Source organism: Hypomesus nipponensis, chromosome 1 (genome assembly GCF_054491055.1).
Source record: "Hypomesus nipponensis isolate SF chromosome 1, ASM5449105v1, whole genome shotgun sequence".
In the NCBI taxonomy this organism is placed as follows: Eukaryota; Metazoa; Chordata; class Actinopteri; order Osmeriformes; family Osmeridae; genus Hypomesus; species Hypomesus nipponensis.
Genome location: NC_140361.1, coordinates 19219204 through 19232656, shown reverse-complemented (window position 1 = coordinate 19232656; position 13453 = coordinate 19219204). Strand labels below are relative to the sequence as shown.

At 44.9% G+C, this 13453-nt stretch overlaps 1 protein-coding gene across 1 annotated transcript in view; it reads left to right on the top strand.

Annotated features, from left to right (window-relative positions):
- Positions 1–13453, top strand: part of frmpd3 (FERM and PDZ domain containing 3) — a 112702-nt gene that overhangs the window by 25013 nt on the left and 74236 nt on the right. Inside the window, exons 5-6 of the mRNA XM_084697396.1 lie at positions 2919–2964; positions 3389–3493. Of these exons, the coding sequence (XP_084553522.1) occupies positions 2919–2964; positions 3389–3493 (151 nt within the window). The remainder of the gene's footprint in view (positions 1–2918; positions 2965–3388; positions 3494–13453) is intronic.

Sequence of the window (13453 nt, the reverse complement as noted above, 5' to 3'; positions counted from 1 at the left end):
CCCAGCAAGCGCGGCTAACCACTCCGGATCCAACACGGACCAGTCCAGAGTCGATAACCACATAGACAAGCAGATTAGATCCCGCGAAAAACGCTGTGCTACACGCAGACAGACATAACCCGTCGTCCCGCCGAACCACAGCCAGGCGACCAACAGACCCACATTAGACACACAAAGTGTTCCAAAAGATTCAGCCCCACACAGCGGAAAACCGCCAAATACCGACCTTACCCGAAGACACATACAGCAGATTAAACAGAAGCACCTTGTGTCGCACTAGCAAGCAGAGTGCAGTGATATCCTGATTAAATACGTCCAGCTAAGGTGTGCCCCTATTGCGTGATGACGCACTGCCAGTGACACGCTGCTAATGAGGCGCTATGTCTCGCGTCCCCCTGCATGAACCAGCTCCGCTTGTTTAGTGGTGTAAAGTCTTATAGTTGGATAATTATATACTTTAAGACCATAAAGTACATTAGTTAATTTCATAGTTGATAAATACAAGATATACAAAAAGGAATTCAAAATAATATTTAGTTAGTTAATGATAAGAACTCAGGGCCCTTCTCTAATTCATAGGGTATAAGTGGGCTACACATTCTTTGTAGATGAAGTAAACACGTAAATGATTCCATGCTGGGACATATTGTGAGAAAAATAGTCTGCACTTATGGAACGCACGGACGTAACAACAGTGCTTTGCGGGTAGGAATTCAGCTAGAACTAGAATGAGCCACCTAAAATGGCTTTGGTAAACGAGATTTGTCGAAATAAACCTGCCTTTTCCTTAATCTACGTTGATGGAACACCCCCCAGGTCACCCACAAACAGAAAATGCAGGCATAAATACACATTGGACAGTGAGGAAGATGGGAGACACCTAGAGAGTGGGTGGAGACAAACAAAAAACAGGTGACACAAATCAGGGACACAAGGAAATTGCCAGGTGATGGATTATGGAATGGAATATGTCTGAAAGTAGATATAAAAAATGTTCACCAAAAAGACAATGATGAAAAGTAATCAATGTTCTTCTTATTAGTTGTATATCAGCCTCAACATTATGACAACTTAAATTAATAAACCTGTTCGTGAGCAAAGACACTATCACACTGTAAACACACATGCAGAGTTATGTTTATTTAGATAAATGGTACTTGTGGGCATTGGTCACGTGACAATTGAATTTTGTTAATTGCCTGTTGCTTTTGCGTAATCAAGGTAGAGTTGTGTATTTGGGTGTGAGAGGTGTGCATGGGAGGGTTGACTAATGCAAACTCAAGGAATGAGATAAGTCTGTTATGAGTAGGAGGTCCTGTGTGTGTTTGCGCCCTTATGACAGTGTGTATATGTTTTTTTATATGTGTATGTGGTGGTGTATCTGTTTACAATGTATTTGTTGTGCTGTACTTTCCAATGACACTCTGAATTAATTATTATCCATGCAACCTTAAGTGTGTTTTGCATAGATTCCACGAAGTCTGCCATGAAGTACACAACACAAGTTATGGGTATTTTGAGGGAGGTGTACTACTCTGGTGTCGCTATTGCGATTTATTTCAAAAAACACTGTTTCCATTGTGGTGGACTTCAAAAAGGCCAAAGGTTTTCAAGAATAGGCTTTAGTCAGAGATCGGATGCAAGGCTCTTTTATTGCACAGGATTGGGTATTACATGCGCAAGACAGTCTCTGCCAAGATGTCTGGCTGGACCCCGATTTCAGCAGATAATTATACAGAGCATGACACGTCATACAGATCATTTTAGGCTGCATGTTGGCAATCAGTCTTGGGTAAGGATAAACAGACGGGAAGTTTGTTTGGCTCGTTGCTAAGTCCAAGGGTCAGTTTATCCGGGCGGACAGTTTCTATGTCAACGTGACCTGGCTTCCTGTATCGTACACAACTTCGAATACTCTTGTTGGGACAGAACATTCCATTAAAGATAACGTCAATGAGAACACAAAGAGGGCCCACAGAAGGAAATGTTCTGAGAATGTGTTGCACAGGAAAATGGTTCAGCTAGCTCCTTGTGCAAGTGGCCGTCTGGCACAGCCTGGTGTCATACCAAGGGCTGTTTACAGAAACTTGTGTCCTAATTTGGCCTTCGCCTGGGCGGTGTCCTGAACTAACCCCAATCTAATGTGTATGTCCAAAATACAGGTTTTCCGAGACCACAAAACCATCAACCAATAGTCATAAATCTGTCAAGCGAGCACAATGCCGTCTATGTAAATCGCAAGGGTTTCCATTGCGTAAATGTTCAGGTTAGTTGCGACGTGAGAGGTTATGTCACATCTACTAAATAGTTACCCTGGCTAAGGACATGATTCTTTATCATTACAAGATTTATAACTTCCCGTTGTTAATATCAACGACTGGTTGATATTAGACATTGATTTTTACAATTCAATAAATCTTTATTATCTCCAGAGGGAATTTTTGGTAGGCATAAAATATATAAGAGAAACTAACTGTACATACAACCACAAAAACACTATTAAAAACAAGAAATAAAAAACATCAAGTTGCAAGGAGTAAAAAAAAAAAAAAAGTCAGAACACTACAAAGTGCGACCATAGGAGGTAAAATGTTATGGTTGATGGCAGCTATTGCCTTAGAAACAAAGACACGATGAACTTCAGGTTTTCCTAATCCCTCCCACAAACCCCGTTTGTACAGTTGGGCACCTGACCTGGTTATAGAGACCAGCCAAATGACTTAATGTCATCACATTATTCCACCCACATGTTGGGGTCAGTTTCATTGATTTACTGACAAATTGCTTGAGCAAGATGTCAAATTATTTTCAGTAGGACTGAGGAGAATAAGGGTCGGAATATTCACTTCAAATTACAACAGATGTGCTCTCATCTTAACCACTCTTTCTCTGTCTCTCTCTCTTTGTCTCTCTTTCAGATGCTGTAAAGACTCTATTGTTCTGATTGTGTTGCAGCCCCATCAGGTATGATAAAAGCACACTTATTATCTAGAGTTAGAGTTTTCTGTTGGTATATGTCAGGGTTTGCTAACACTGCATTGAATGAAGGGTTATGTCCCTGCCTGCAGGAGCAACATACTTACAGCCGCCTGTGCACCCAGCCATGTAATGAAACTTTAACGTACAATTTACATATAATTTATCCATATAACCAAGCTAAGCTGAACAACATTGTTTTAAAAGGGTATCAAAACAAGTACAAAAAATATAATATTGTTGAATTTTATTGTTTATGAGCTGGAACCCATTATGAACTTATATTATATATGCAGCAATGCAAAATGAATACAAAGCTTATTTTATTATGTATACCATTTCTGTCTCTAACTTTGACATATCCCTTTTTTTGTCTTTTTACTTTCCTTCTCCTTGTCTCTCTCTTTCTAAGTCACCTAAGTCTGCCTTTATAAGTGCAGCCAAGAAGGCCCGCTTGAGAACCAACCCGCCTAAAGTGCGCTTTTCTGAGCAAGTGTCCATCAGCGACCCAGACTCAGTAAGGCATCACATGGATACACAAGCACATTCTCATCTTCATTCTCTCAACAGTCACTTGGCTGATCAACACCTAGTCATATTCTGGATTCCAAAACCATTTGTAACACCTTGTGTTATTCCAGGTTCCTAAACTGACAGTTAAGATGTGTCAAATTTTGACTGTAGAATTTAAACAATGTTATTTGACTCAAAATTTCAGCAGCAAATTTCAGGGTCATATGTCTCTACATGTGTCAAAGCTGTCATCACATTTCTCCACAAAATCGCTTCTTCCCTCACTTGCCCATTCCGGTGTTCAAACCAGGGTCCCCTGACTCATGTACGCAATGACCACCTTAAAAAAAAACACACCGGATGACACAGGTGTTTGGGTTAGTGTTTTCAATTTGTTATTGATTTAGATCAATGACAAATGTGAGGAGCTCGGAGTAGAGCCGCTGCTCCTTTGCGTCGAAAGCAGCCAGTTGAGGTGGTTTGGGCATCTGGTAAGGATGCCCCCTGGGTGCCTCCCGAGGGAGGTGTTCCAGTCAGGTCCAGCTGGGAGGAGGCCTGGGGGTAGACCCAGGACTAGGTGAAGAGATTATATCTCCACACTGGCCTGGAAACGCCTCGGAGCCCCCAGTCGGAGCTGGTTAATGTGGCTCTGGATAGGGAAGTTTGAGGCCCCCTGCTGGAGCTGCTCTCCCTACGACCCGACTCCGGATAAGTGGTTGACGATGGATGGATGGATTTAGATCTATTTGTAGATCTTTTTTTCAGTTTGACATTGAAGAGTATTTTTCTGTTGATCAGTGTCTAAAATGTCTAAATCCATTTTGATTCAATGTTGTAAAACAATAAAACATGAAAAGGTCCATAGGCATTGTTAAGAGGGCGAATATCAGTGACGGCTGGTGACTCCAAAAATATGGGAGGACAGGAGGAAAACCAACCCACTGCGTAATGTTATTTTGTACTAGTTTGCTACTTAGGCTATCTCTACTTTCTGATGTTCAAGTTATGTTATATTCTTACGTTCAAATGTAGCCACAATCCAAATAGTAACCTAATGCAAATGTATCATACAACTAAGGTAAGGTAATGCACCCAAAGTTTATCCCCATCTTTCATAAGGAACAAATATCATAGGCCTTTTACAACACATATATATATATACATACGTATATATATATATATATATATATATATATATATATATATATATCTGTGGAGATGGTCGTCCAGCAGTCTTGTGTCCATGCCTCTCTGTGACCCCCTTACTCAGGCTGCAGTTATTTGCCTCAATAGCATTCATTCTAGCTGTTAGCCTAACACTCCCCCAGGGCTGCCACAACAAGCTAACACTAGCTACATCTGTCAAATCTAAAACTGGTAATGACAATTTGCATTTATAATTGTTCTTTTCAAATATGGTACTGTATCCAGAGCCATAGAAAAAGAGAGTTGCAACACTCCTATAGACTTCAATTTTGATAAAAGAATGCAGAAGTAATGCCTGTCATGGGTCAACCCATAGTTCCAAATGTTGTGTAGTTCCAACTTTCAACCCCATTCATTTTCAAATTTTCCGAAGCACGTTAGTTGGTAAATTGATCAAATTACTGAATTGTTTTCATGTTTCAAGACATTAGTGGACCTTTTATCGATTTAGTAAATAGTGGTATTTCAGGAGTCTGCAACATCGCGTGGACATCGGGGGACAGTGCCTCTGGACTGGCAGACCGGGGTGGTTCCCCTCTTTAAAAAGGGGGACCGGAGGGTGTGCTCCAACTTTAGGGGGATCACACTCCTCAGCCTCCCTGGGAAAGTCTATTCAGGGGTCCTGGAGAGGAGGGTCCGTCGGATTGTCGAACCTCGGATTCAGGAGGAGCAATGTGGTTTTCGTCCTGGCCGTGGAACAGTGGACCAGCTCTATACCCTCCGCGGAGTCCTGGAGGGTACATGGGAGTTCGCCCAACCAGTCTACACATGTTTTGTGGATTTGGAAAAGGCTTTCGACCGTGTCCCTCGGGGGCTCATGTGGGGGGTGCTCCGAGAGTACGGGTTACCGGATTCCCTGATCGGGGCTGTCCGGTCCCTGTACGACTGGTGCCAGAGTTTGGTCCGCATTGCCAGTAGTAAGTCGAACTTGTTTCCGGTGAGGGTCAGACTCCGCCAGGGCTGCCCTATGTCACCGATTCTGTTCATTACCTATATGGACAGAATTTCTAGACGCAGCCAGGGTGTTGAGGGGGTCCGGTTTGGTGACCTCAGGATCGGGTCGCTGCTTTTTGCAGATGATGTGGTCCTGTTGGCTTCATCGGGCCGCGACCTTCAGCTCTCACTGGACCGGTTCGCAACCGAATGTGAAGCGGCTGGGATGCGAATCAGCACCTACAAATCTGAGGCCATGGTAATCGACCGGAAAAGGGTGGAGTGCCATCTCCGGGTCGGGGAGGAGATCCTGAACCAAGCGGGTCGACAGGCGGATCGGTGCGGCGTCCGCAGTGATGCGGGCTCTGCATCGGTCCGTCGTGGTGAAGAAGGAGCTGAGTTGAAAGGCGAAGCTCTCTATTTACCAGTCGATCTTCGTTCCTACCCTCACCTATGGTCACAAACTATGGGTAGTGACCGAAAGAACGAGATCGCGAATACAAGCGGCCGAAATGAGCTTTCTCCGCAGGGTGTCTGGGCTCTCCCTTAGAGATAGGGTGAGAAGCTCAGTCATCCGGCAGGGGCTCAGAGTAGAACTGCTGCTCCTCCGCGTCGAGAGGAGCCAGCTGAAGTGGCTCGGGATTAGGATGCCTCCTGGACGCTTCCCTGGTGAGGTGTTCCGGGCACGTCCCACTGGGAAGAGGCCCCGGGGAAGACCCAGGACACGCTGGAGGGACTATGTCTCTCGGCTGGCCTGGGAACTCCTCGGGGTCCCCCAGGAAGAGCTGGTGGAAGCGGCCGGGGAGAGGGAAGTCTGGGCCTCCCTGCTTAGGTCGCTGCCCCCGCGACCCGATCCCCGGACAAGCAGCAGATGATGGATGGATGGGTGGTATTTCATATGGCCAGCTTTAGTGAACGTTTTTTGTAAGATATTTAGCTTGTTAGACTAGTACCAGTAGCAAACATAAGCAACACCATTAGCTAGAAGTATTAGTACTAGTAGCTAGAGTAATAGTACCATAACCAGAAGTCAACAGCGTTTAGACTGTCAAATTAGTTATAGTTATTGATGTTTGTTGGCATTCATAGGTAATATTCTCTTAATACATCTGATTACAATGAATAGTAGCAATTTCAACTAGATAACATGGCTAGTTTGTATCTAACAAGGTTGTTCCTTGCTTAATTCAGTCATAACAGTTTGTTAGGTACGGTCCTGTAGTGCATCAATGCAAATGATCGATGACAAGGTGATAAGATCAGCAGCACAAGTGTGGATGATAACAGTAAAAAGAACATTTAATTGCAGGTAGCTAATAACTTAAATGCTCATACTACAGTTGCTTGCCAATACCTAATACTTTAATTACTTAACAGGTTTTTGGAATTGTCACTGTAGTTGTACAGTGAGGGAATTTTCTTTTGATCCCCTGCTGATTTTGTACATTTGCCCACTACAAAGAAATTATCAGTCTATTAATGTAATGGTAGGTTTATTTGAACAGTGAGAGAGAGAATAACAACAAAATCCATAAAAACGCATGTCAAAATTGTTATAAATTGATTTGAATTTTAATGAGTGAAATAAATGTTTGACCCCTCTACCCAATATGACTTAGTACTTGGTGGCAAAACCTTTGTTGGCAATCACAGAGGTCAGACGTTTCTTGTACTTGGCCACCAGGTTTGCACACAACTCAGGAAGGATTTTGTCCCTCTCCTCTTTGCAGATCTTCTCCAAGTCATTAAGGTTTCAAGGCCGACGTTTGGCAACTCAGTCAGTTTCCTCCAGGACCTTAATGTGCTTTTTCTTGAGCTACTCCTTTGTTGTCTTGGCCCTGTGTTTTGGGTCATCATGCTGGAATTTCGACCCATTTTCAATGCCCTTGCTGAGGGGGAAGTTCTCGCCCAACATTTTACGGTACATGGCCCCGTCCATCGTCCTTTTGATGCAGTGAAGATACCTTGTGTCTTTGGCCATGGTGGAGAATTTGGAATCTGATTGATTGATTCTGTGGACAGGATTATTTGATCCCCTGCTGATTTGTACGATTTCCCACTGACATACATTATAATTATACTATATATAATTATAAAATATATTTACATTACCTTTACATTTATTCATTTAGCAGACGCTTTTATCCAAAGCGACTTCCAAGAGAGAGCTTTACAAAGTGCATAGGTCACTGATAATAACAACAAGATAGCCCTAAAGCATTTCGGGTAGCCAAAAACAAGAAGTACACATTGTGAACAACCAAAAAATAAGTGCTAAAGAGAAGAAACCATAAGAACATGAAGTAACAATTAAACAACATGAATCTCTAAGTGCAAGTGCACCTGTAAGAAAGCAATAACAATAGGATTAACTAAAAAAGAATACAACAGTTTAAATCAGCTACCACTAACCAACAAGAGCAACAGTCTAAACAAGAGTCATTGTGATCCTTGAGGAACTAGCATTGGGTTCAGCAAACCATTCCTAAGTACCGTTGTACTCCCGGAACAAGTGCGTCTTGAGCCTTCTCTTGAAGGTGGAGAGACAGTCTATGGGCCCTATCTTGCACCCAGCGCAATTGACTTAGTCAACGACGCAAGTGTCATTCCTAGTTTGCACTCGACGCAAAGCCAACTTTTCCCTCCACAGACGCACGTCGAAATGACTTTTCGCTCCCGTGGGCGTTTCAGCGAAAAAGGAGGCGTGTTCCGGCGCAAACGTTCCCTGGTGCTATTTTGCAGTTTCCGAAAAACAATTCCGCCACTGACCAGGAAAAACGTGGTTTAAAGTCAATGGCGTAATATTCAGATGCTATTTTAAGGGCGCAAACTTGGTCCGTGCACACTGCTGGCGGGGCCAGGGTCTTCTTTCTGCAAAGCTAAGTTACTTTGTTTTGATTTATGGCGTGTTACATTTCTTGAGTGATTATAAAAAGATTTTCATAAGAAATTTCTATGTATGTGAACTTCATTTGTAACAACGGTGGCAATTTCCTCCCATGACTGTTTAACCGAAGCTAATTTGGTTAGGTTTCTTCTCCCATGCCCATCAGAATCAGAATTCGGTTTATTCGCCATGAAGCTTATGTTACACAAATACGCTATTTGCTGTGGTAGGAAGGTGCAAACAATAAACATATGCTGGTATAAATTAAGTACATTACTTAAACTAATTCTAAGAACTAAACAATTTTAAAATATAACAATAAAAAAAATAATATATATATATATATGTAAAAATAAGAATAATAATTTGAATGAGTAGCATGAGTGGGCAATTTAGTGCAATGAGAAAACTGCTCTGCTTTTCTCATACAATGTCACTTCTCTATATTTTACGGCCCTGACGACAACGTCGATCTCCTCGGCTGTGAACCGCCGGCGTGCGCCTGGCAAATCCGCCGTTATAATAGCAATTCGCTATGGAACAAGCGCTGCTCTTAAAGGGAATGTGAGATGATGCTCTGATTGGTTTATTGCACGTTACGCCCAAACCACACCCATTTGTAATGTAGCTACTTCAAACCAACCCTTTTTAGATTTGCGCCAGGCGCAAAGTCATTTATCCCGCCGGCAAAATAACAACCAAGCTGAAGTCACGCCCACAAAGTTTGATACTTGCGTTTCAGATCGTCAAAATAGGGGGGTGTGTCTCTGATGGAGGTGGGGAGTTGATTCCACCACTGGGGGGCCAGGCAGGAGAAGAGCTTGTGTTGGGACCGGGCGGTCTTGAGCGGTGGGACCACCAGGCGGTTGTCTGAAAAAGACCGTAGGTGGCGGGTGGGGGTGTAAGGCTGCAGGAGAGACTTCATGTAGTCGGGTGCAGTCCCGTTCACTGCTCGGACGGTCAGTACCAGGGTCTTGAATCTGATGCGGGCCGTTATGGGTAGCCAGTCGAGGGAGATGAGGAGCGGGGTAACGTGGGAGCGTCTGGGTAGATTGTAGACCAGGCGGGCCGCTGCGTTCTGAATCCTCTGAAGAGGGCGGGTTGCGCATGCTGGTAGACCGACGAGCAGCGAGTTGCAGTAGTCCAACTTGGAGAGGACAAGTGCTTGGGCAAGCAGCTGGGTGGAGTGCTCAGACAGGTATCTCCTGATCTTCCGGATGTTGTAGAGGGTGAATCTACACGACCGGGAGACCGCAGCAATGTGGGCCGTGAGGGAGAGCTCATCATCCATGGTAACCCCAAGGTTCCTGGCAGAGGATGAGGGGGTCACGTCGCAGATCCCAGGGTGATTGAGAGGTTGTGGGAGATGGAGGGTTTGGCGCTCGGTCATCCAGGCGTAGATGTCTGCGAGACAGGCCTCAATCGTAGCTGAGATCCCCGGATCGGTCGGGGGGAACAACAGGTACAGCTGCGTGTCGTCAGCGTAGCAGTGGTAGGAGAAGCCATGGGAGGTGATGATTGGTCCAAGTGAGGTGGTGTACAGAGAGAAGAGGAGGGGTCCAAGGACGGAGCCCTGTGGGACACCCGTGGAGAGCTGGCGAGGGCCTGACAGTTTGCCTCCCCAGGAGTCCTGGTAGGATCTTCCCGACAGGTAGGATGAGATCCACTGGAGTGCAGTGCCAGTGATGCCCATCTCAAGTCTGGAGAGAAGGATCTGGTGGTTAACCGTATCAAACGCTGCAGAAAGGTCCAGCAGAATGATGACGGATGACCTCAAAGCCGCTCTGGCAGACTGGAGGGCAGTGGTGACTGAAAGGAGGGCAGTCTCTGTGGAGTGGCCGGTCTTGAAGCCCGATTGGTTGGGGTCAAGCAGGTTGTTCTGAGAGAGAAAGTTAGACAGTTGGTTAGATGCAGCACGTTCAATTATTTTAGAGAAGAAGGGTAACAGTGATACTGGTCTGTAGTTCTGGAGGACGGCAGGGTTAAGGGAGGGTTTTTTGAGTAGAGGGGTAACTCTAGCCTGTTTGAAGGCAGAGGGGAAGGTGCCAGAGGTAAGAGAGGAGTTTAGGACATGGAGCAGAAAAGTTATGATAGAGGGGCAGATGGTTTGAAAGAGAGGGGACAGGGTCAAGGGGACAGGAGGTGGGGCGATGAGAGAGAATGAGGTAAGAGAGCTCTGCCTCTAGAGAAAAGTAGAGAGAGAAAGTAGAGAAAAGTTTGTGGGGGTTTGAAGCAGAGTTAATTTTGTTAAGAAATTAAAGGGTTTTAGCACCAGTTATGTGAGAAGAGAAGGATTTAAGGAGAGAGTGATACTTATCAAGGTCCAGACCGTGTTTGGACTTGCGCCATTTCCTCTCAGCTGCTCGAAGGGTGGACCGTTCTTCACTAATAACATCCGTAAGCCACGGGCAGGGGGGGAGAAGATTGTGCAGGCCTGGTTAACAGGGGACAGAGAGAGTCAAGTGATGCAGTTAATGTGGTTAACAGGGTGTCGGTGGCTGTGTTAGTGGGGTGGGACGAGAACTCGTCAATGGGAGGGAGGGAGGATGTTACAATAGAGGAGAAATGGGAGGGGGATAGGGAGCGGAGGTTGCGCCGGAAAGTTACGAGGGGAGGGGAGGTAGGAGGGGTTGGAGGGAGAGAGACAGAGAATTGGATAAAGTAGTGGTCAGAAAAGTGCAGTGGGGTTACAGAGGTTAAGTCAGTGATACAGTTACGTGTCAGGACGAGGTCTAGCTGTTTGCCTGCCTTGTGGGTCGCCAGTGTGCTCAGTAGCGTCAGGTCGAAGGAGGTCAGGAGAGACAAGAAGTTGACAGCCTGCGTTCCTTGGAGGTGGACGTTGACGTCCCCAAGGACTATCAGGGGGTTCCATCATCAGGGAGGACGCTGAGGAGCATGTCCAGCTCCTCCAAGTCGGCTAGCGGTCCTGGTGGGCGATAAAGAACAATTAAGCATGCTTTGATTGGATCAGTTAGCATCACATAATGGTGTTCAAATGATTTGGCGGTAACAGAGAGGGGTGTGGATGTGTATTTAATATGTGGGGAAAGAAGCAAACCTGTCCCACCACCCCGCCCGGTTGAGCGGGGTGAGTGAGTGAAGGAGTGGTTGACGGAGAGAGCAGCTGGAGTTGCAGTGGTCTCTGGGCGGATCCACGTCTATGTCAGCGCAAGGGCATGAAGAGAAGCATGGGATGCAAACGCCGGGATGAAGTCTGCCTTGTTCACAGCAGACTGGCAGTTCCAGAGCCCTAAAGAAAGAGAAAAGGCAGGTGGAGAAGATCTGGATAGGTAGTGAAGGTTAGAAGTTGACCGAATATACTTTGTGACATATCTACGTCCACGGGTAGTGTAATGAACAGGAATGCTAAGGAAACACATGCTAGCTATGAAAAAATTCTAGGTAGAATATAATCTAATTATGACTATAAATAGGTTGATACTTATCAGAAGAGGTGATCCGCCTGGTCGGCCTTCCTTGGTGGACTCCCGCAGGTAGTCTTCGTGCACCAAGGCTGGCAGACGAGGCTGCCTCTGTAGTGCTAACCGCCTTAAATATGCTAATGCACAGATACGACGCCCCCAATTACTGTCAGACAAAAGAATACCCTGAGTACCCTGAAACCGAAAATGACTCACTGGCTAGCTACTCTCTGACCAGTTCAAACTGGTTATCTAACTGCGGACCCTTCAGCTCTACCCAAGAGACTAAGTTTTAGCTCAACTCAATATTATACTACAGCCTTGATCACTCGCAGTCAATGCAGCGCTCTCGAAGTTCACATCAGTAGGACGCAAAATAATTGTAATGGTAGTTTTTTTTTTTTTACAGTGAGACAGAATAACAACAAAAATATAGCTGCAAGCTAAAATCCTCAGAACAGGGTTCCGAGTGCATGCAGCAAGTTTGGTGTGAATCCATCAAAGATTTGCTGAGATACAACCCAACTTCCTGTTTGCTGGCTTAATGGCACATTTTTATTGGCTGTACCGTGCAAACGGTTCTGAAAATCAAAAAATCATGTGATGGCCTTTCTGAGGCCTGGTCTGAAGATAATCTCTGCCAAATTTGGTGAAGATTGGACAATATGTGTAGGAGGAGTAAATAAAAAAACGTTTTTCGCCCGCATCAATTCGGCTATTATCACAGATTATTATGAGGCACACACGGAACGTCCCAAGAAGGGTGTGTTGAACTCGTCTTGACCCAGGGAATCCAATGGTACCTCGTTTTTTAAAATCGGTCACACGGTTCAAAAGTTACGTGTGTAAACACAAGTCCAACTTTGACCCATTGGTGGCGCTAGAGTGCTCCAATGGGAGACATGAAACTTGGTGAATATAAAGAGGGGGGCTGTGCTTAATGAGTGTGCCAAATTTCACAACTTTTTACCATACGGTTCTAGGGGCTGCCATAGACTCCAATGGGAGAAGATGATTAACTAGAGAGCAATTTCTGGGGAAATTGTAGGGTGTGCTTGCTTGCGTTGGACGCAGGGGTCCGTATTTAAATTTTACAACTGATATTTCGGTAACACTTTAGAATAATGGTCCGTTGTTAACAAGTAGCTATGCAGGAAGTAATAGGTAGTTCTACATTAACACCAAATTTAATACTATTAAAGGGGCAATTGACTGCAAAACCGATTTTACCTAGTCATAGTTGAATAACGACAGTTCGGTGGGTAAAATGAACATACCGTGAATATCAAAGTCCATTGACACCTCTTTCCTATTTCCCAAAAATTTGGATGTAAAACGCTAGCTTTTCAACAAAGCTATTGGTCCTACGTAGGACCGGTGATCGCCCTCTTATTGGCTCTGGTCTGTATCTTTGTCACGCCCCCGAATTTACATCCAGACCAGCCCGAGGTAGCGTCTATCTCCGATACTAGTTTAGCTGCGCGCTGCTCTGTGTAAGCTACTTATAAGGAATTAC